General features: G+C 43.0%; 2 protein-coding genes across 5 annotated transcripts in view; both read right to left on the bottom strand.

The window, feature by feature from the left end:
* Nucleotides 1-3937, bottom strand: part of rel (v-rel avian reticuloendotheliosis viral oncogene homolog) — a 14846-nt gene extending 10909 nt beyond the window's left edge. The window contains exons 1-5 of the mRNA XM_076076968.1: nucleotides 3821-3937; nucleotides 3352-3390; nucleotides 1985-2124; nucleotides 1711-1859; nucleotides 875-966 (exon numbers count right to left, since the gene is read on the bottom strand). Of these exons, the coding sequence (XP_075933083.1) occupies nucleotides 875-966; nucleotides 1711-1859; nucleotides 1985-2124; nucleotides 3352-3390; nucleotides 3821-3827 (427 nt within the window). The 5' untranslated portion in view covers nucleotides 3828-3937. The remainder of the gene's footprint in view (nucleotides 1-874; nucleotides 967-1710; nucleotides 1860-1984; nucleotides 2125-3351; nucleotides 3391-3820) is intronic.
* Nucleotides 3938-5789: 1852 nt separating this feature from the next.
* papolg (poly(A) polymerase gamma) lies at nucleotides 5790-22279 on the bottom strand. 4 transcript variants are annotated; one of them, XM_076076768.1, is made up of 24 exons: nucleotides 21923-22279; nucleotides 21012-21170; nucleotides 20486-20552; nucleotides 20281-20362; nucleotides 17802-17911; nucleotides 16961-17014; nucleotides 16003-16114; nucleotides 15774-15863; nucleotides 14679-14817; nucleotides 14482-14554; nucleotides 12857-12977; nucleotides 12604-12688; nucleotides 12317-12370; nucleotides 12093-12212; nucleotides 11372-11481; nucleotides 10700-10821; nucleotides 10419-10576; nucleotides 10094-10260; nucleotides 9641-9852; nucleotides 9463-9546; nucleotides 9309-9368; nucleotides 8920-9023; nucleotides 8707-8807; nucleotides 5790-8090 (listed from the first exon to the last, which is right to left on the bottom strand). In XM_076076768.1, exons 1-24 carry the CDS (start codon nucleotides 21937-21939, stop codon nucleotides 7915-7917), a joined length of 2577 nt encoding a protein of 858 aa, XP_075932883.1. In that variant the 5' UTR covers nucleotides 21940-22279; the 3' UTR covers nucleotides 5790-7914. The 4 variants fall into 4 exon arrangements, with proteins under 4 accessions (XP_075932883.1, XP_075932884.1, XP_075932885.1 ...); XM_076076769.1 differs by having other exon boundaries at nucleotides 9641-9843; XM_076076770.1 differs by lacking the exons at nucleotides 5790-8090; nucleotides 8707-8807; nucleotides 8920-9023; ... (7 more) ...; nucleotides 12093-12212; nucleotides 12317-12370 and having other exon boundaries at nucleotides 12600-12688; nucleotides 21923-22277.
* Nucleotides 22280-22500: the final 221 nt, after the last annotated feature.

Here is a 22500-nt window from a genome sequence, read left to right as displayed (position 1 = left end):
CGGTTTAAAGCTAGCTAACGTTACTAACGCATTTTGACAGTACTCGACATGTGTCATAGTGGAATGTGGCCACGTCAGAATGCTATGCCCTATTGTGTTTGCAAGTGTCTAGGCTAACTACATTAGCTTGCTAACACATAGCTAACAGCCTGCTAACTTGTCCAATCATCCTTTTAGCTATCAACTCCACCCCCCGGTTGACATAGCGTGCTAATATTTGACATGCTGAATGTTTTTAGCTAGCCGCAGGCATTTTGTTAGCGTTTCAGCCCTTTGTTCGCATATTGTGGCGCCGATTGTTTTCCCCCTCCGGAGGCTGTGCAGGTGTACTAGTCGGAGTGATGACGTTTTGTAGTCTTATTTAGCCACTTGTTAGCTACCGCCTTTTAAAGGCACTCAAAAGCATCACAATTTGCGATTCACGGTATTTAATGACGTATTTTGTATCGTAATTAATTGCATGAAAAAAAACGCCGCTGCCTTTACTTTTGTTTCATGGTAAAAACAAATCCCATGAAAAGACCAAAACCAACTTTTATATTTACTGAAGATGTAGATCTTTAAAAAACAAACCACTAATATATAGCTGCACTTTTTAAGGGCTCCTAAAGTAGGTGGGCACTGTAGCTTTTATCAAATCAAATATAGCTTAAATAAATAGTGCATTTGTTGGGGACTATTTTCAGCTGTGGATTAATACACATTGGGTGCTGTAGTGTAGTTTACCCAAAGTAAACCACAGAAGCCATGTTGACAATAATAAAGCAACGCGTGGCTCCCTGATGTGTATTTAACAGTATCAGTCGGGCTCTAACGCCAACATGTTACTACACTAGTGGGCTGAAAAGAACAGACATGAGACGTGAGGACTCACCATTGAAGGGGTTGATCCCTCGGGTCATCCTCTGCACGATCGCTTCTTTCACTTCCCTCCTCCTCACGCACTGGATGCCCAGGTTCTGGAAACTGCGTAACACAACACGGGGCCGTGAGAAAACGTGACGGGCTCTTACAGTGCTGACAGGAATGAATAAACAAAACACACAGGGCCACACCTGAGCGAAGTATGATGGGCCAAAAAAAAGAAAGAAAAAGAATGCGGTCGCGTGTGAAGGTCAAAGCGATCGTGCACTCAACCCAACCCGTCTGACTTTAACAAAAAAAAAACGATTGTTCAATGATGAATGTTTGACCCCAATCTACAGGAGGATTTATATACATAGAAGGGCTGAGATTAATGTAAAGTTACCACATTAATCCACGAAGGATTTGCAATTTAGAAGCAACACAAACTAATGACTCATTCAAACTCTCAAACACATGCACGAGTCCCCCCCCCCCCCCCCCCCCCCCCCCACACACACACACACACTGTTTGCTCTCTAACACACAGCAGATATGGGTGATGCCACTTGGGGAAATCTGTATTGCCACCTTCATCACAGACCTAGTTTGACAAATATGCTTTGTGTGTGTGTGTGTGTGTGTGTGTGTGTGTGTGTGTGTGTGTGAGAGAGAGAGAGATTAGCTGTGTGTCTCTGTATCCGAGAGGTCACCGATTTACACTCAATGAATTTCGAAACCGTCAAGTGAAACACAAAATACTATTAATAGAGAGCAAACTGATTATGAAATAGTGAGGGTAGGTGTGTGTGTGTGTGTGTGTGTGTGTGTGTGTGTGTGTGCTGCGACTGTGGGTGGAGAACTCACGCGATCACCCTGCGGTCCGGGCCGAACTCGGCCTCGTAGAATCCGTCCTTGCAGTCCTTCCCCACCAGGTCGTGCGGATGCGGCCGGTACGGCTCGTTCTTCGTCACCAAGTAGACACGCACTTTGCCTTTGCCGCAGTAATTCAGGATCTGCGGTAAAGGGGGGGGGGGGGCATTTATTTAGGTAACGCAAACTGATGCAAAGGACAGAGGAATGTGCAGTTTATGTACAAACACAAACACAAGGTGTGGGTCTTTAAGTTCCGCCGACCGACCTGCAGACTGGGGTAGGACCTGTTGTTGTCGGAGCTGTTCTTGCCGGGGATGCTCCCGGCCGAGCGACCCTCGCACTTGTACCTGAAGCGCATCCCCCTCTGCTTGGGCTCCTCGTAGATCTGGACGGCCGGCTCGGCCACTACAGAGAGCACAGATGATGGGGGGGAGGAGAGAGTCAATGACAGGGTGTGGAGAGGAGCGCATGAGGATGGATTCAGATCAACCAAAACCATGAATACTTTCCCCTGTGGTTAGTTTTTACCTGTGGCTGCTTAAAGTGGTCGTTTGGTCATACTTTTTAAAAAACATTCTTATTTTTTTACTACTTTTTATTTTTTTAGTTGTAGGATCAAATAGTCAAGCTAAGGTATACTTTGGTAATGAACGTGTTGCTGACATGTAGTAACCCAGGAGGCATTGAATTTAAAGACGTCCAGATTTTAAAGTCAAAACAGGGCATTTTGACTTCAAAATGTCTCCTGTAAAAAAAATAACTTGGTTCTATAACATGTTAGAAAATTGTGAAAATGACCAGCACAATACCCCGAAGCCTGTTTTAGTGAGGGGATATTGTGGTTCTCTCTGTGTATTCTGGAGCTATGCCTAAAGGTTTGTATAAAAGTGATTTAAAAGGAACAATGTCTGGTTCAGGCTTTGGTGATTTTGCAGTTAGTCTACACATCTTTGGTTAGAATTGGGGAAGCATTTGGTTGGAAAGAAAACGTTTTCAGATAAGTTGCTGACATACAGTTGGACACAACGTCATGCTTAAAACTCTCTCAGCATCAAATGTAGCCCAAGGCGTCTTTTAAACTGCAAAGCATTTGCAAAAAAAAAAAAGTAAATTCGGCATTCAAAACAGCATGAAATGCGTTTTGTCTGTCCCACTTTGACCCTTTTGCATGAAACAAAAACGGGCCCCACATGATGCCTTTGTGAGAGAGGAACTAAGACTGATCAGGGAAGTGTGAATCGTACAACGATTTAACAACACTGAAATGTGTTTTCGTGGACATGACAGCCGAGCGACAGGCCGTGCACACGGTTGTTACGTAGGCCGGTGTCAAACAAGTCCTGTTACATTTCTGACTTAATTGAGAAATATGTGTTTGCCAAAGCGGCTGAGGACACGAACGGCAGAACTGAGAGGTGATGCAGCTCACACGCACATAAATGTACAACATATAATCTTTCATACAGATGAGGATTACAGGAACCTCACATGAACTCACACTGATAAGCCTAAAAAAGGAGTGCTTACCAATAAAACTAAATGAGGAAGTGAAAGAGGCCATTCTGTGCATTCAGAGATTGTTTGGCACTTTTCAGCGTTATTTTGACACAAGGGGTATTAAAATGCACTTACTCATGTGTGGATCGTCCCCTAGCATGGAGGGCATAAGAACTGGGGAGGGAGACAAAAAGTGACATGTAGGAAGATAATTAGCAAGCAGATACAAGACTGTACTGAATATAGTTGGTGATAACATGACCTAATAATAATAATATGTCACAACAAACTGGTTTGTTGTGTTTTGATGAGCTCGTTCAGTTCTGCTAAAGCTGTGCTGACACTTATTCCAGTCTCAATCATTGCAACAAGGAGGAAGTTTCACTGTGTTGTTGAACAGACTTAAGATAAACAGGGCAAAATAGTATTTAATAAGAAATTAAGCACATGTTGCTATTGTACATTCAGGCTTAAGATATGAATATACATACAACTTAAGTCACATGATTATTAGTATTTATGACATCCTGTTTTAACCTCTCATCCTACTTGTTACCATTATCGTTATTATTATTTTACAGTAAATAAAGGTGTTGCTACTCACCATCCATGATGCACAACGCTCTCAGTCGAATCACAGGTTATCGTCTCGGAGAACACCGAGCTGAATGAGTGACAGTGGGCAGGAAAAGTAACATTTGTTACAGGAGACCAGCGAGGGTGGGAATTCCCCCTCCGTCACCGCCCCCTCCATCTGAACTGACCAATGAGAGGGCCGCATGACACACGGCAACAGAGAGCGAGATAGAGAGAGGAGAGGAGTCACTCCTCGTCACACACTAAGCGTGTGTGCCTCGAAAGTACCGCGCGGGGAGTGCGTTAGTGTTACACTCAAAGATAAGAGACCGGCTGTGGGGGAAATATGAAGGGGAAAGGCACGGGATAAGCAGACTTGCCACGAGAAGAAAATAAATAAAAGCAAATGTAAAAACAGTAATGGTGTACATTCTGTTTGACTTTCTGCTTGTCAACACATGCACCAGACGGCACTGAGGAGCGCAGTGGCAGCATCTGTTCATTGTTGACCTAGCTAGTTCGTACCGCTCGTGTTGGAACATTACATCAGAGTCACAAAGCTAACCATCTGTTGTTATATAATAACATATTTGACTACCTTAGCGGTTTGATATGTAGCGTAAAGGAACATGCATAGACCTACGCTGTGGCTTTGTTTTAAGTGTTAGCTAGATGTGAAAACTGTTGCCGCTCTATTTGTATGCTCAATGTGTAGCTGGAGTCAGCAGCCGGTTAGCTTAGCTTAGCATGAGTGGAAACAGCTAGCCTGGCTCTGTCCAAAGGTTTCAAAAAACCTTGACGGAGACCGGTTTGCCTTCTCGAGGGCAATATTTAACAAATAGCACCCTATTTTTTATTATTTAAACTTGTGTAATGGTTGTGAGGCAACAAGCCAAGAGGCACAAACTAACATTTTATTTTTAAATGGTGCAATTTGGTGCATTCTGGACATGATTTTTATCCCTAGCAAAGGCACTAATTAATGCATGAAGAGTATAAAATAAAACATTTAACCTTCAGAAACTATGCCATTTCTCTCCTTACTAAAAAAAACAAAAAAAAACGAACTTATTTTAACCATCCAGCAATAATTTAGAATAAAAACACCAACTACCTGTAATTATTATCTTTATCAACTATAAAGGCAACCAGCATACAGTAGAAGAAAAAAAGTTATAATTGTCACTTTCATAACCTTTGCTAATACGACAGTAATACGTTGTGTTGAAGACAGACAATCCTACTACTGGCGGACTAACGTAGCAGTTTGCCACTGGCAGCTTTAGTAAACTATGTAATGTAGAAAATTGTGCATTAGGAAGGGAGTTTCAATTAGTGCCACTGTGGCTATATGTCAATGTAGCAGTTGTTCTGCATGCAATTGGAACAAACTGACAGATCTTAGAAGAAACTCTTAGATGTTAAACAAATGTAGCACATTTTTTAATTCAGGTTAAAACTTCTTTTCACACGCTTTTGTTTACTGAATTTTTGAAATGTCTTTATTCTATTTTATGTACTTGTATTTTCCTCTATATTGCTCGTCTTCAAATTAGATCTGTTTAATTGCTATTATATGTACTTTGTACTAACTAAAGTAAAGCACACTAAATTATATACAGAGGCTCTCCGCCGCTTGCTGTGCTAACCTCAGCCCCCCGTTGCTAACGGCTAAAAGTTTCCGGGCAGGAACTCACACTTGTGAACTTTAGTTCAGCATTACCTGTAAAATCTTTTTTACCGTTAGCAGTAAAAATAAACTGACAGTTACGGAACAGATAATTCACATTTGACGGAAATCCGCCTGTAGATGGCGCTCTGTCACCTGGGATTTCCTTGGAGCATTCGGAACACCTTTTTGGCGGGCTCTCTCTCTCTCTCTCTCTCTCTCTCTCTCTTTGTGGGCCCCACAGTGCACTCGCACCATCTATAGTTACGACTCTGCATTTGGCAACAACAAATGTACAAACATGTGCGACAAAGAACAGACACCGGAGTAGTTTTTAGGGGTTTAATGGGTGTACGGACTCATTTAAAGGAAGTGATAAACACATACAAAAATACCCTTTCAATACATTTTTAGAAACAAACATCTAAATGACCTGCTTTGTTAAATGTCTCCAAACAGCAAAACACGAGTCGTTCTGAAACAGAGTGGTGCAGATTTCGTTAAAAAGAGACCTACCTGCTATGAATGCTATTAAAAAAAAAAAAAAGAAAAAAAAAAAAGAAAAAAAATCACATGGTACAAATATGCAAATATAAATAAAGTGATAAGAAATTCCCCAATAATGAAGAATATGCCTTTTTGGAGGGGGGGGGGGGGGGGGAAACAACTGTTCTGTACATTTATTTGGGGCAACTGATGCTGAAAAAAAAAAAAAAAAAAAAGGAGCCTGTGTCCCTGCGTCTCTCTGCCTGCTGCGAAGAAGACGGCGCCTCCTCTGCATCACTTTACACTTTGTTGTATACATATTATCTTCTGCGCTGAAATCAAACAGTCGCCGAGTTTCAGACCATAAAGATGGAAGGTCGGGGGCCGTCTCCCGACCACCCCCACCACCACCACCGGGAGATGCTTTTTAAGAACCTCCACAGGAGGCGCGGAGGGTTAACACCCAAAAACCAAGGGAATTCCGTCTCTCTCCAACACATGAACACAACCAATCTATGCGTGCACGCTCTCTCTCTCTCTCTCGCACACACACACACGTTCAATCACATACGTATGCAAACACACATGAACCAGCACAACTCGCCAAAAAGCTTCAAACCATTTTTCGTTTTTACACAAAGCACCGCAAACTCTTTCATGCAGGACTTCGCTTCAACAGACCACGGTGGGGGAGGGGTCAGGTGGGGGGGGTCAAACGGTATCTAGAACAAAAGATTTTATTTTATTTTGTTTAGCCCTCCGAATGAACCAGAGAATTCACTTTAGGCGTCGCACAATCACAGATACGTACACAACTTATATCGGAACATTTTCTTGCTGTAGCCGTCTAAACTGTCCGGCGATCGCTCGCCACCGTGACATCGAGGGCCTCGACCACGCCAGGAAAAGCAAGCGGCAAAACTCAACCGTTTCTTTTAATCCGAGACATAAAGTAGGCGGGACACTCGTGACAGCGACGCCACGCTGAACAGAAGGGTGGCCGTTACCGATAGGGTCCACTTTGTGTTCCGTGCTAATCCCAGTAGTGACCGTACAGCTTCAGCGTTACCGTAAAGGGTGATCTTTTTACCGGTACCTGAGAAGCACTGGTGTCAGATCACCGATGCACCGCAAAGTGCGATACCAACCTGGAGTCCACTTTGGGTGGTCGTGGTGGTCCAAAGAGTCGTGGTTGTGGTTTCCGTCCTATCTGAGCGAACCCCCTCAATAAAGCCTCCTTTCGAACTGTATCCAAACCTATACAGTGTTTTACAAAAAAATATCCAGGGCTGGAAACTTATTTTTTTTTTTTCCTTTTTTGGACAAGCATGAGAGAAAAACAAAACAAAAATTACATTTTTTTAAACTTTTTTTTTTTTCCTTTTTAGATAAAACTACAATAGAATGGTCAAAAGATTTACAGTGATCTTTTGCTTCTTTTTAAGACAAAAAAGTTATGTACATCAACATTTACTGTACAGGTTTCTGTTTGGGAGAAAAAAAAGAAATCAGCACACAACAGAGGTATGTGTAGCAAGCGGGTCGATAAATGTTCTGGGCTGTTTTAAAACATGTTAACTTTGGGGGGGAAAAAAGAAAAGAAAAGAACAGAACAGCTCCTTTTCCATCTGCACTGTGTACACTTTTAAACACCGAGGGAGAAGAAGAGTAAAAAAAAAAATAACGATTAGTTCTGGTGTCGGATATCTCCGTGACTGTTGTGTTCAAAGCCCTCTGGCTGCGAGCGTGACAGAGAGCGCCTCACAACATCACCTATCCACTGGCAAATCTGTACTCTAAAGATTTGAGGGTGAGGTTATCCATCCTGCTGCTTCACACTTGAGACAGACCGACCTGAAACACCCACCCCACCCCCCCCGCCCCAAAGTCGTCTCCTCTGGTGTTTTTGACGTTACTGTGAAGCCCCCCAACTCTACGCATGTATAAATCAGAGTCTGTTTGTGTGTTCAAGCTATGTGGATTCTGGCCTTTTCTGTTTCTTTCAGCCTCTTGGCCTGCTCCTCCAGAGAGGGGGAGTGGGCTCTCTTGGCCGTCGCTCCGTTCAGTGGGTCGGCCCCTCGGCTCACCAACGTGGGGATGGAGCTGCCGACGGGGGGCGCCGCCTGTTTGGAGGCCACGTGTTCTACGGGAAGAAAGAGGAGGGACAAGGTGTTGTACATTTAGTTTGTTATAGTCGGAGCGTGAGGAACATCTGATGAAAATCAAACACATTTTCAAAGTCATTATTAGAACTGTAATTGTACGATTAAGTACTCGGTACCAGCAAGCACCCAAAGGTGTCGGTGCACCCCTATGTTTTGACAAAAATGCATGTTAGTTTTATGTCAGTCACATTTTAGTCTCATTTCTGTCGCTTTTTCTTTCTCCGTCTTTGTTGTGACGTTCGTGAGACTATTTGACTCAAATACTGCTCACTGTCTCAGCTTAACTTTAGACAAGCATCTAGAATGTCTTAACGCTTTAATCTTGCACTCATTCCTAACAAAAGCCTAGAAAAACAAAACAGCTGACTGAAAGTAACTAACTTTACACCGGATGCAGGCTAATGGTACATTTTTGTCTCGTTTGTGCTCACAGAAAAAAAAAAAAAAAAAAGGTCGTCAACAATTAGTTTTTAAGACTTCTTTCATCTCGGGGAAAAATAGCTTGTTAACAAATATTTGTCATGGTTTCACTTAACAAAAGTGTGATGAATTACCAGAAGTGATTGAGTGAATAAAAAGCGACTCAGCACGTACTTGAGCCGATGACGGGGATGGACATGCCCTTCTCTTCGCTGGCAGGAGGAGCGTCGGTGGTGACGGTGCCCTCAAACACTGGGGGCTTGGGAGGTGTGATGCTATAAATTCAATGAAAAACAGACGGGCCAAGAAATACAGAATTAAAACATTAGAAAGTAAAAAAACAAACATTCACAACAACCATCTCTGGGAAACTAGTTGAGGGCTCACTTGTGGCGGTTGAGGGCCAGTTTAATGGAATTCTTCACGACGCGGCAGCTGTTGCTGGCCGGTAGAGGCGAGGAGGCGTCTGGCAGCTCCATGCTGGGAAGTCTCTGAGGAAGGAGAAAGCAACGTTATAGATCGATTTAATATAATTCATTTAGGAAATCCATGGATCCGTGTGCCACTTAAGCTGTGGAACAATGTAATGGCTTGACATAATTTAAAAGTGGCTAACAAAGTTTAGAGATGCTGTGCATACCCAGATATTGTCCTTTATAGATTAGATGCAAGTTTCAAGGTTTTTGGGGACTCCATGAAGACTTTCCATTTATATCATTTTCTCTTTTTTTCTGCTCAACAGAACCCAAGTCCACCACGTAGAGAGAAGACGTTACCTGTGTTCTTGAGGTATCGATGGTTGGAATGGGCTTAGCCTTTGATCCAGACAGTGGGGTCTAACGGCGGAGAGAGGAAAAATGTGCAAAGGTTAATCTTGCTTCGTCTGTCTGTACACGGTCACTAAAAGCAGCCGGGGTAAGTAACACCTACAGCACTGGGTTCTTCTCCATGTGTGCATGAGTCAGAGGACGGTGGAAATGGCTCTTTAAATGCAGAGTCATCATTTGACACCACCTGCAGCAAAAGAATTTCATCTGTAATTTAATCTGCTGTTTTTATACCAAACACCAAATACATATATTCACACACACGCTCCGGGTCTCCTCACCTCCGTCTCTTTGTGCCTCTTGGCCAGGTCCTCCTGTGTGGGCGAGTGCGGTCTCTTGGCAGGAGCGCCGTTGACCGGGTCCTCCAGGCCGTTGGGCTCCTCTCGGGGGCTGCAGGCGGCGTTGGGCTGCGCGTCGCCGCCCGGCCCCATGGCGACAGAGCTGCTGGCCGGCGGGGACGCGGGTTTGGCTTTGACCGCGGGCTCTTCGGGATCAGAGGGGGACGAAACGAGAAGAAATCGGATCTGGTTTATTTGTCTATTGACATCCATATAAGGGACATGCTTTCAACTCGGCATAGCCGTTTGTTCATTGATATTCTCTAGATTTGAAGAGTTTCTGATGTAATGTCCCATATAACAAAAGAGACATTATGTCACACGACTCTATGTAAATATTAAAATGTTTAACAGCCTATCCCAGAGTGTGTAATGGTCACTGGAAAATCAACTCACTGGAGCCAATGACAGGGATGGACATGCCCTGGTCTGTAGCTGCTGTAGCTGCTGTAGTAGCTGTAGCTGCTGTAGTAGCTGTAGCAGCTGCTGTAGCTGTAGCTGCTGTAGCTGCTGCGCTGGCTGCTGGGGAGCCCTCTGTAAAAATCTGCTTGGGAGGGCTGACGCTGCAAAATACACAACACAAACATTCACTCAGCATCACATTGTGGATTTGAACCTGTTGTAAATAGTAATAATATCTGGCAAAAATAGGATCTGCATTAGCATAGAACATCTGCATTTGACAGTAACAACATTAAAATGCATTTGGTGTGAATCACACCTGTCCTCTGTGTCGGACGCGGGCTTAGTGGGTTTGCTGGATGGGGAGGTAAAGGGAGTCCCTGAGTCCGTGTCTCTGGAGCTGTCCAGGTGACTGCTGTCCAGAGAGAGCCGCTTGGAGCTCCCCCCGTTGGAGCTGCGGTTCAACTCCGCTATGCTCTGCGGGGGAAAGAAACGCAGTGAGATACAATAAAAGAAGAAATGCATTAAGTCAATAACCATAGAAATGTTTCAAAAATGTATTCAGGCTTTGGTCCCGACATGCGCGGGACGACGTCTCACCCTCTTCTTCTTCTGCACCAGCTCAGGAGGAAGGTACTGATGAAGCTGTTTCTTCTTCACGTGCGTCGCTTCGATCTTCATCCCGTCCTTCAGCATGTTGATGTTGTTGGCTTGTCTGTACACTGCAGGGAACAACGTGACGTGTTCAGATCATCGACGACAGACACGAATACATAGAAACAGGTTTGACTTTCTTCTAGGCAGAGACCAAGTGGCTGCCGCACGGTTTGGATTCTTTGGAACGTTTAACATTTGAGTTTACCGATTCATTATTTTCATTATAAGTGAGTTCGGCAATGTTTTGATATACTTGTGCATTTATAAAGCTGCCACTGTATGAATTTAACCTCATGTTTTGAGGCCATTTCATGACTTAGGCTCCTGCAGGTTGCCTCTCACATTATTAATAGCAGCTAGGAGTAGATTAAGAAATATCTATGTTATTCATAATAAAAAAGGTTGGACATATTGGAAAAAGTCAAGTGTATTTTCTCATATTTTCTTTAAAAAATGAAAGAGAAAAAGCTTTTTTTCTGCATTTATTTCAAAGGCGGTAAAACAAATGAGCCTACCTTTTAGCCACTTCTTATACTCGTAGTATATAGTAGAATAGTACATGTCCTGCAGCCCATTTCATCTTCAATGTTCTGACTAGAGAGAGATATGACCTACCAGTGTCTGTGAAGGACTGGATGTCGTACGTCAGGTCAATGTTCACACTCTCCGCGTTCTCCACTTTCTTGAAGATGATCCCGATGAACCACATGCACACAAAGTCGTTCCTGTCACAGAAACACACAAGGAGCCACGTGAAAACAATGAACATCACCAAGTACGATATTGATGGTTAAAAAGCACCGCTCATAGAAAACTCTGCTGCACATCAATCAAGCGCTTCCTAAATTAAATTGCCAGCCAATCAACAGCAGCCTGCTAAAAACTTTCCTGAATGTTGCAGCTACAGTCTAGAGTAGAAGAGTAATGAATATCACTTGTCAGTCGGGAGGAGAGCTAGTTAGCTGTTAGCATCCGGTGGAAGTCCGGCGCTGTGTTTGACTTAAAGAGCTAACAGCTAACGGAGCTAAACACACAGCAGGACTGACAGTGTCTGTTTAGAGCGTTAAAGTGCAGACAGCGTCACAATGAACATGCTGGTGTGAAGCCACGCCACATTTTAAACTAGTGCCATGTGCCTGCCTAATACTCAATGACGAGACATACGCAAACAATGACGTCATGACTCACTGACTTGCACTATCAGCATTAACACATGTCAACGGGCAACATGTTCAGAGTTCTCGACGACAAACAACAAAACCTAGAAAAGGTTTGATTGATTAGCAGGAGTTGCCCTCTACCACCGAGCTGTTCAAATGGATAAAGGTGAACTCACTCGTTGCGGTTCTCTTTGGACCCGGGGAAGGACTGGGGGTTGACGTGAGCCAGGGTGATGTACTCATTCCTCTCCAGGTTTCCCACCAGAACACGGATCTTTGACTCCACCAGGCCGATCCTGAGGGAGAAAAAAAAAAAAAACATCAGCAGGTGTTTTCACAGAGTCACTGGTAATACAAGTCCATCTATTGCAGTAGAGTTTCACTCTTTACAGACTCTTACCATTCTAAGTGGTTTTCTTCTGTGGAAGCGCTGGCGGTCAGAACGATGTAATGCCTGCAGCACAGAGCAGAAAATCAGATGAAGAAGCTGGGCAGTGTTTCGATCCTCAACACTCTTGAATTCAATGTGCTGCACAGAGGAACATTCTCTTCAACCATTCACACTGGTGCTCAGGTAGTGCGACTCCAATGATGAAGCAGCAGCACCACCCCCATAACTTAACATGATACCGACTGACTTTCAAAACCACGGAACACAAAGGATCGAGACCGGCGGGCAACACCTACTTGTACTTTTGGAAAAAGTTGGGCGGCTCAAAGAGTTTGGACCATTCTGTCTTTCCCTGAAGAATCTCATCTGTGACGCTGAGGCCTGTTCATGCCAGACACATGGGACAAAGACGTTAGCAGGCTGAGGAATTACACTTCAAAGTTTTGACACTTTTGAAAGATGCAAAAGTTACCATAGACTGTTGATAAACTAGGTATGACCAGGAAGCAGGTGGACAGATATTTCATTTCATGCCGTGTCGTTATTTACCGTATTTGAACTCCTCGCTCATGATGGTGCGCGTTGACGTGGAGACGTTGTACGTGGAGTTCTGCTGGGGGTAGGCGGGGGTGATGATGGGCATCAGGTGGTATCTGTCGGATGGGTTTACCTAAAAGGAAATAAAAACAAACACGGCAGAGGGACCACGACAGAAATGAGAGCCTTCACCAGCAAACTCAACCGGCCAAACTATGTCGGGCAACTCCCCACGCCCACATGAAACCAGAGGGCTCACAACACACACTGTACATCCCAACCCACTTTCCCTCATCTGCATTGTTTCCTCAAGTGATGCGAAGGAGGAGAAGTGAAGGAAACAAAATGTGAAATGAGACGTGCTCCTCTAAATCTTCATGTGAAGGGACTTGGCAGTTGCTGATGAAGGCTGGATCACCTTTCTGTGAGCCATGACAGAGCTTTAGCATCTTTGTGAGTGCTAATCATTTTAGCTATTGCAGTTTAACATTCTCCAATATAAAAGAAATATTACATGTGCACATTGAGCCGAAATATCAGCTGCTGGACAGCACATGCAAGGCCGCGTTTAAATGGTGTCCAGATCAGTCGAAACACAATTTAATGTCCAAGTATATTGCACATGTTTAGTTCATCTGTTTTACATTGGATGCCAGCCAGTCTATGACTTTGTCCATGTCTAAAGTGTTACAAAAGGGGAGGAGTTATGTGAGAATACCTCACTACCGTTGGGGTGAAAATACAGACAGTACTCCGAACACCAGAGTACATTCTGTGCATGTAATCATTAGTTTCAGCTCTACATTTGGATTATGATGAGCATGTCTCATAGAAAACAGAAATACTATAAAGTAGCCTGAACATTCAGGAAATCTTCTGAAACTGAATCCAACGCTATACTTCAGACCCAACGCACGGCTTCTGTTGGCCGTGCTGTGACTGAACGAAAATGACACCAGGAGATAATTTAAATGTGTTTATTGCTGAAGGGACACAACAGACATGACACAGCAGTTTACAGCAGCTAGAAAGTTGGTTTTTCACTTCAGGCTAAACACTAATTAGTCTGTGGTAAATAGATTTATAGTATTATTATGAAAAACAGTAAAAGCCCCTGGCCAAGGAAAGAATATTCATAAGAAAACCTGCAAGAGTGTGGAGAGGTGTCCTTAAATACTTAGTGTTTGACTGTGGTGATGTAAATATGGGATTTAAACACAAATGTCAGCTCTGTTTTGCGCTTTAATAGCATTTTTACTAAAGGGGCGCGTCTGTCTGATTTAAAAAAAAAAAAAGAAGAGAGAAAACAAAAAGGACGTCCACGTGGGAAGTCTTCCTTGCTCCAAGATGCTCTGGGGAAGCCTCCTCCGAGCAGAGGTAAGAGCATATGAACTCAAGATAGAAGACCCCAAATGTTCCAGGTCATGCGAGGACAAGAGGAATGAGGAGACATGAAATAGGAGAAAGACAAATGTACCTATACTCTTATCTAGTGAGCTTAATTTAAAAAATAAAAAATAAAAAAAAATAAAAAATAAAAAACTCACAATTTAGCAGATCAACTCTGTGCAAATGGTGTTTCCTGTGTCTACACATAACATTAACATGTGGGAATGAACCACTGGTGTCATACTCACTCTGGGATCCCACACAGGTAAATTCAGATTACTGTCCTCGGGCTGTTTCAACAGCACAGGATTCGGCCACTCCCTGTAGGACGGAAGAGACAAACCGTACTAAAATGTGTGAACTGGCTTCGCACGAGGCGGTGAAATGCTGCCATCGTGTGGAACAGGATCAATATGACGCTGCAGGAGCTAAGCTAAATGCTCACCATTTGGAAAACACCAGGAAGAACTTGTGGACCAGCGTGGCGGCCACGGCGTTGGGGTAGAGCTGGCAGGTCCTGGCCACCAGCATGGCCCAAGACACTCCACCCAGGAAGCCCAGCATGTTGGAGTAGATCCCACGGCCTGCAGGAGGAGCACGTTACAGTAAGATATGAGCAGCACTAGACTGAGAGGACACCTGCAGGACGTGAGTAACCCCGTGGTATAATTTGATACCGTTACTTTTTATATATTACTTCTGAATATGACACAAGGATGCTGTAAAATCAGCCACAAAGCATCTTTTTAAGCCGCTGGATGATGGAGAGCGCTCCATCAGAAAAGCTCTTTAAAAATTGTTTCTATGGCAACATTATCACCACTCTAACCACCGCTGTATGATGGACTAGCATCGGCCCCGTCAGCATCTGTCTGGCCTACTATACATTAGTTTGACATTGTTTCTTCTTCATGAGCACCAACCAGAGGACGCTTGACCTCACACTTAGTATTGATGAGCATGTCAACGCTCGACCCGACAGCCGTACAGCAGGAACACGATCCTTCGTAGAGACGACGCGTACGGCGATAAAAGCACTCACAAGCTATTATCTGTGTCCAGCCGGCCGATCTGCTCTCACAAACGGGCTCTAGGGACGTTAGGGATGTTCCCCGAAACCGGTTCTAAACGGGAACCGGTTCTAAATGAATAAAACCCGGATTGCCGATAAGGTCCGGACTGCTATCCGTAACAGCAGCGTCTTAAACCTCTCTCCGTCTCTGTGCCCGTCGTTGCACAAGGAGCCGAGTCACGCCACACACACACGCACGAACTTTTTGTTTACGTACAAGAATAATAAAGCAATGTTGATTCTTTCCTTAATTGTCTTCAAGATAATAATGATCAAGAACCGATAAGAGTATCGATAAGGAACCGAAGCAGTATCGATAACATCCTAACGATACCCATCCCTAGTTTTGATGGTGTCCGTGTGACGTATAAAGCTCAGGATAGACGGACGTGGACAAAACAAGCTTCTACTCTCGGAGCAGCCGCAAAAAAGGGTGCAGCACTCTGAAGAAGATTTGAATCCACTTACGTTTCGCCCACAGTTTGATGGCTCTCAATGTGAGTCTGAAGTTTTCTTTGTTTGGCACCAGGTACAGAATTTCATCAGTCACTCGACAACCTGAGAGACAAAACATCAGAAACCTAAAGCACTGCGAGAAAAGCGTTTCACTCTTAAACTTAAGGCGACGATCTCCAGTAAGAGAGGGTTTAAGATTCAAGTGGCTCTCATACAAGCCGGTAAAGGTCACGCAGCGTACCGTTAAGGCTGCGGATACACCGAATGTCCAGGTTTCTCAGGATAGAGTCTCCCCTCAGGTCCAAGTTGTCTGGAATGGACTGTAAGGCCAGTCTGGCAAAAAGCAGGTCAATCTGCTCAGACGGAGACAGAAAAACAAGGGAAGAACCGATGAGACGGAGTACAAGTGAGCCGTCTGGGAATGGCCAGCAGGTGCACCGCAGTACGGCTCAGTATGAGGAGCTTTTAAAGGACTTTTTATCAAGGAATGCAAACTACAAGTACCGAGGTTTCTTATTTAGGCAGACACAGGAACAGTAGTTATGATGATGCTCTTTTATATATTCTTTCCTGCTCTTTAGTGAACCTTTTCATGGACCTGAACTACAAACTGGACAACCAACATGTGTCATGACGTTCCGACCTCGGCCTGAGAAAAACCTGTTTTAATCTGGACTCATTTTTTTGTTTAAAGTCAGATCAAAACCATCATTCTTTGCAAAGCTATTCAGCGACAGCTGAACAGAAGTTATCCTTACGATCAGTTAGGTGGCGCGATATAACGGTATTTAACCGTAATATCTAAAAACGAAATACTGATATATTAACAATACACATGACAATATTGTGTAAATAATCCAGTGCCTCTTAAATCATTTTATAAACACTGCTATGGTTGGAGACACTCTGCCCACTCACTCACATTTGTATTTGAAGTGCAATGAATTTACCCAAAAAAAAGAACAAAATGCACAAAAGACAGTTAAAAATGAATTTGGCTGAATGCATGTTTTTTTTTTTTTTTTTCCTATAAATATTCTAACAGATATTGTTAATATTTTGGCAATGATAAATGTGTAGTAAAAATCTGATATGGTGACAGTTTTAACAATGTCTATACTACAACACCTTTGTCCTTTAGTTATTGAATAGCCCTATATGTAGACAACACGCATCACTTGGATCTCAAAGGTACTTACCTCTATTCCGTCAAATTTGAATTTTATCACCGGTACGAAGGCATCCTCCACAGCCTTGAGAAAGCACCAAAAAGAGACAATATCAGCAACACATCTAAGAGGAGGCGAAGTCACATTGCTCGCTCACATCATGACGAAAAAGAGGTGAAAGTCTAGAGCTGCACAAAATAGTTTGAAGCTTCGTTCAGAACATTTTTGAATGTCTATTAATTCAAATTAAACCTGGCATTTCTGGCCAGTTGTAGAAAATCCAGCTACACTAATATTATTATTATGCTATTTGCAGCGGTGGCTGTGGAGGATTGTTTAGTCTAAAACATAACAATAACTCCAGAGCACTGTCTACTCCAAACGTCACCTTCCAATCAAAGTGCACCACCTCTACGCCTTTTTGGAAAAGATCTGCAAGACTATATTTACTCACAAGAAGTATATACTTCAAAAAATAGCAGTTAATTTGATAATTCTATTTAAATATAATTTAGTGTCAAAACAAACATAACCTAAAGGGGGGGAACAGACTTGTTTCATCATGTATATTGATGTTAATAAAGACACACACCGTGGGAAATTAAAATTAAAACAGCAGACTTGACAACAACACGGGCAATGCTCGTGGGTATTGCTCTCTGCTGAGAGTTACTTCATTAGAACTCCACTATCTATTCAGCAAAAAATACTTCAGCCGTGTTATTGCTCTACTTCCCAAAACAGTAACCTCAGCTCGCCTAAACAATGACTTTTCTCCCAGGAGCAGTGACGCAAGTAGTCTGTTGCTCTTGCATCGTTTTGATTTGACCGACTGATCTTTCAAACGGGGCCTTTCTTTACTGACACTTACCCTCAGGTCTTTGATCTCTTCGTGCTGTTTGAATTTCTCAAAGAAAGACGAGAAAAAGTCACTTCTCTCTACGTGGCGTGGGGCCACACACAAGGCATCGATATCAGCTCCTGGAAGAAACAGTTTCACTTTTAGCAGCGCGTTCTGGGTCAACAACAATGGGCAACAACTTCAATGACAATCTGATAAGTTGCTGCGTTCAAGGCTTAAGAGAGTTCATGGAATAAAACATCACGATAATCAAGTAGAGCCGATACTTTTCACAATTGTCTTTGGCGACTGTCCAACTGATAATACCTGACCCGGCTTTGTACAGTCGCAGCCTGTAAACTGTTCACGGTTTAGATCGTCCTTTCTTCTGAACACTCACCAGTCACTCATCAGAACTCCAGTGAACCCTAACTAACTCCGCTAACCCCGGAAGTTAGCATCGCACAACAAAAAGCCAAATGGGATTTTTGCATTAGCTTCTGGATTAATGCAGAGCATAAGCTCTGTGGCAAAGACAAGTTTTAAATAATTACACATTTTGTTGGGCAAGATAATCTTCACAAATGAACAGCACATTTATGATTTTTGAAGTGGGAATGCAATCGGTAAAAGACGAACTTAAAAGCTAACAAACTACACCACGGTCACATGAGTGAGTAAAGGCGGACTAGTTGCCGTGATTACTTTTTGTAGTCCAAGTCTACATCCACACTCATACGGTTCTGTTTAAAACCGGGTTTTAAAGGGAAAACAATCTACAGCACCGTTGTCTAAACGATTTCCATCTATACGAGCACGCCTGAAAACGAACATCACTAAACGATTAAGACTATTCACAAACACCGGGCATGCGGGTGCCGGTGAGTATTATTGTTCTCTTTAATAATAATAAAAGGTTGTGCTTGATACTTAAGATCTACCTCCATATACACTCAGACTCAAAAAAGTTGTAGTTTTCAAACTTTGGGCGGCTGTAAGTCCCTGTTGCACTAGAGGGCATTTATGCTATTGTTCATTTATATTTTCTATGAGGACTTCACAATAGTTGTGCAGAACAAAATAAGCATTAATAAGAAAAGTCCTCCGTTTTGTATCCATCACCCTCCTCAAAGCTGCAAACCGTGACTTAAACCGTCCGCTCTGTAGGGCGGACAATGCCGCTCGCTAATCTCTATAATAACAGCCGCTTCCTCCACATGTAGGCAGTAGTAACAGCTGATAGTATAGACAACAGTCGATGCGTAATCAAGGCTGTTTGTTTTCTTCCGGCAGTATGACGCATCAGAGAAGGACACGTCGTGACTGCTAAGACCCAATCAAGTAACGAACACGGTGTCTACGTCATCGTTTTCAAAAGGTCTGCGTTTCCGCCCTCACTACGAGTCAACCCCGGAGATTTCAAATGAACACAGCGTCTGTAGCGTTTCCAAACCCCTCCGTCTTTGGGGGGGGTTTCAAACTCTGGAGTAGTGTAGACGCTAAGTGTAAACGTAGCAAAAAGATGAGTTTAAAATGGGAACGTAGTAGCGTGGATTTAGCCATTCACTAGCAACCGCATTTTTAAGACACGTAAAAGCTTCTGATTTCACTAGAGGGGTGTTTACTGACGTATCATAGAACAAGATGTTCTTATATCTTAAGCGTGTGTTAACCACAGACCTTAGGCTCCGGCATCTCACCAAAATTTGCTATTGATAGGAAAGTTTGGACAGACTCTATCTCCAGGGTTAACAAAATACAGAGATTCAAATAAAGTTTTCAACCAACAAACTATTTGGGAGTTTGTTTTTTACTCAAAATGGCTCGGCTCACTGTGCTGGCCGGCACTTTCCGTCTAACTGAAACTGATTTAATGAGGCATAACGTGGCAGTTTTAACATTGGATTTATCCAGAAGCGCAACGGGTTGGTAAACACAAAGCACTGAATATTCACCCGGTGACATATAGCTGATACCAATCAATGAATAAAGAAAAAATAATCACCACCAGCACCATTATCAATTTTACAGATTAGCTTGGAACATCCGTACTAATTCAGAGTCATGTAAAAACTGTATAACTTTGATTTTTTTTTAAATACTTAAATTTACAATAATTTTGTTGCACAACAAATACTTAAAAAAAACATAGCAATGCATTTTTCTGCTATGCATGTATTGTATTTTTTAACTAATTTTCATCGTCTCGCTTGTTGTCTCCGACTGCATTCACACTAACACTCCAGTCTATAGCAGGCCAATGTTTACACAGCTTTCAGACCTCAAAACTAGTCTTTTCAAAAAGACTCAAAAGCAGGGGAATCAGGCTGAACTGTGCTTTTCAAAAACAACGAGATAGGCCCGCTTAGACGGGGTCGAGTGCAGTGTCGTAGTAATGTTCAGATACCTCTCTGGTCCTTTTCAATGCGGATATGAGCCAAGCACACAGTACATGGGACGGTGTCAATGTTTGAAGATGATTTGATGTCGCTGCAATGACTCAACGTACCTTTTGTGTGCACTCCAAGTCTGTACGAACCAAATGTAAATATCTTGCCCCCGACGCAGCTTATAGCCGATGGTGGGAGGTTCTGAAGGGGAGACAAGTGAATATACAGTGAAATCAGCAGGTTTTTACTCCGTATGGCACAACACCACATAGCTTTAGCGTCTGATTAGATAACCACCATTAATGACCGTTCAACACAACCCACCTTTAATTCACTGATCTCTGCGATCCATTCTTTCACAAAGTTATTCAACTTCCCGAGAACTGCAAGTCTGAAACGGAGATACAGCTTTTAGCGGGCGTTTCATTCACAGTACGGCCCTCTCATTAATCATACTGCGAAAATTAAAATGATAAATACACAACATTCACAAATTCAGTTGATGTAAATATTTGCATTCAAGCATCAGGATATATATAGATAGATAGATAGATAGATAGATAGATAGATAGATAGATATATATATATATATAGATATATAGATATATATATATAGTTGTTTAAACAACTAAAATGCAGTACAAAAGCTGTACAATAAATGCTACCTTCTGTTAAGCATAATAGTTTCTATGTTTCGAATATCAGAGAAGTAGTGGTGCATTGTATCAAAAGTGTTTTTCTGTGCACCCCTGATAACTGTAGTTGTGATTGCTGCAATGAAATGTATGCAGTCAAAACCGCTCCACAGTGATGCTATGATAAATAGAAAATTACACTTTCTGTTCCTCACCTATGGTTCAATTCCTCTTCGTCTTCAAACACCCCAAAAGGTTTCATGGCGTCACAGAGCTTCTTGGTGTACTGGTGGTCTAGTTCTCGTGGGGGTGCCAGGCTGATGGCAGAGGTGATGCCATAGTGTTTCTGAGGCTGCTGCCCACCAGGCATGGTGCTGCGAGGAAACAATACATGCAATGACAGCCAACGTTACTACTCGCCACTTCACTACCTTTTTTCTCTTCATGTCATAGTTTCTCAAACCTCGTCTTGGTTAAAAGCAAGAATGCCGAGTTAAAGCGGATGAATTTGTGCCACCGCCGCATTTTGTTAAGTGTTGTGCTTTGCTAGTTTCTGTTCTCCTTGCTATTAATGCCGCGAGCCCATGTGTAAACACGCGACATACTACTCTGGCAGTAATGTGCTTAATGCAAACAACAAGCGCATTCATGACTTCATAGTTGCGCGCAATTCCAAATCTGAAAAGTGACTTTATTAAAATATCAGAAACGTGTTCCAAACGAGCTAGGTTACTATCCAAGCTGGCGGCGAACGAACGTTAGCCGAGAGGCTACAAACAGGTTGGAAGCGCTAACAAATTGGCTAATTTAGCAAGTTAGCGAACGTTAGCTGGCTGCTACGGAAAAATAGGTTTAGCGTTAGCCAACGACTCGCTTACCAGTCGGACCCATTTAGCGGTAGGCATTCTCTCCAACAAATGCAAGTGGTATATGTTCATTTTGTTAGGCGGATTCACGCCATAGTTACCCAACAAACAAGCGGGCTAGCCAGCAAACGGTGGCTGCGGGCCTTGTTTGGTTGTTGTGACAGTTGGCTAACATTAGCTTTTAGCCTATTCTTCAGGACACTCTCAAAACGCGAACAAAAACGGCCATAAATGGATAATGCGCCACATGCACGACTTACCTTGACATTTCTTTCATGACACTCTGAAAAGCTTGCGCTGTTTTTCTTGCTGTGAACCCGTAAAAAAAACTAAGAAAGTCAGCAAGTAGAAATGATAACAGCCTCGACCTGATTACAACAATGGTCACTTTCCAGAGAGCAGTTCAAACCTTCCCACTGAACCGGAATCACTTCTTATAAGATAACGTATCAGCGCGTAATGCGGAGAGAATATTCATATCTAACTAATTAATTTACAAAACGCGCAGGGTTTATAGGAACGCTTGCACCTGACACGCGCTTCGTAATTGTTGAGACTTTTTTTTTTTTAATTCAAAACTACAAATGTAACGGCATTTTGTCGGAACAATGTCTGCGTGCAGCACGCTGGGACACCATCGTCAGAAGTTAGGCACCTCCCTCACTGAAGCCACGTGACCACCGAGGCCTGATTCCGCTGCTGAGCCGCTGAACTGCTGGCTGCAACATGTTCCACACACCTGTCACACAAAGTGGAGTTTATCTCTTTAAAACACGAGATATGTCGACACAAATCGAATTGGGATATTTTATTAATTACTTAGCTTAAAAGCCAAATC

Source organism: Anarhichas minor, unplaced genomic scaffold (assembly GCF_050575085.1).
Source record: "Anarhichas minor isolate MPS153535 unplaced genomic scaffold, ASM5057508v1 ptg000058l, whole genome shotgun sequence".
NCBI classification, from domain to species: Eukaryota; Metazoa; Chordata; class Actinopteri; order Perciformes; family Anarhichadidae; genus Anarhichas; species Anarhichas minor.
Note: the sequence above shows the minus strand (reverse complement) of the source record. Positions and strands in the feature narration are given on the sequence as shown.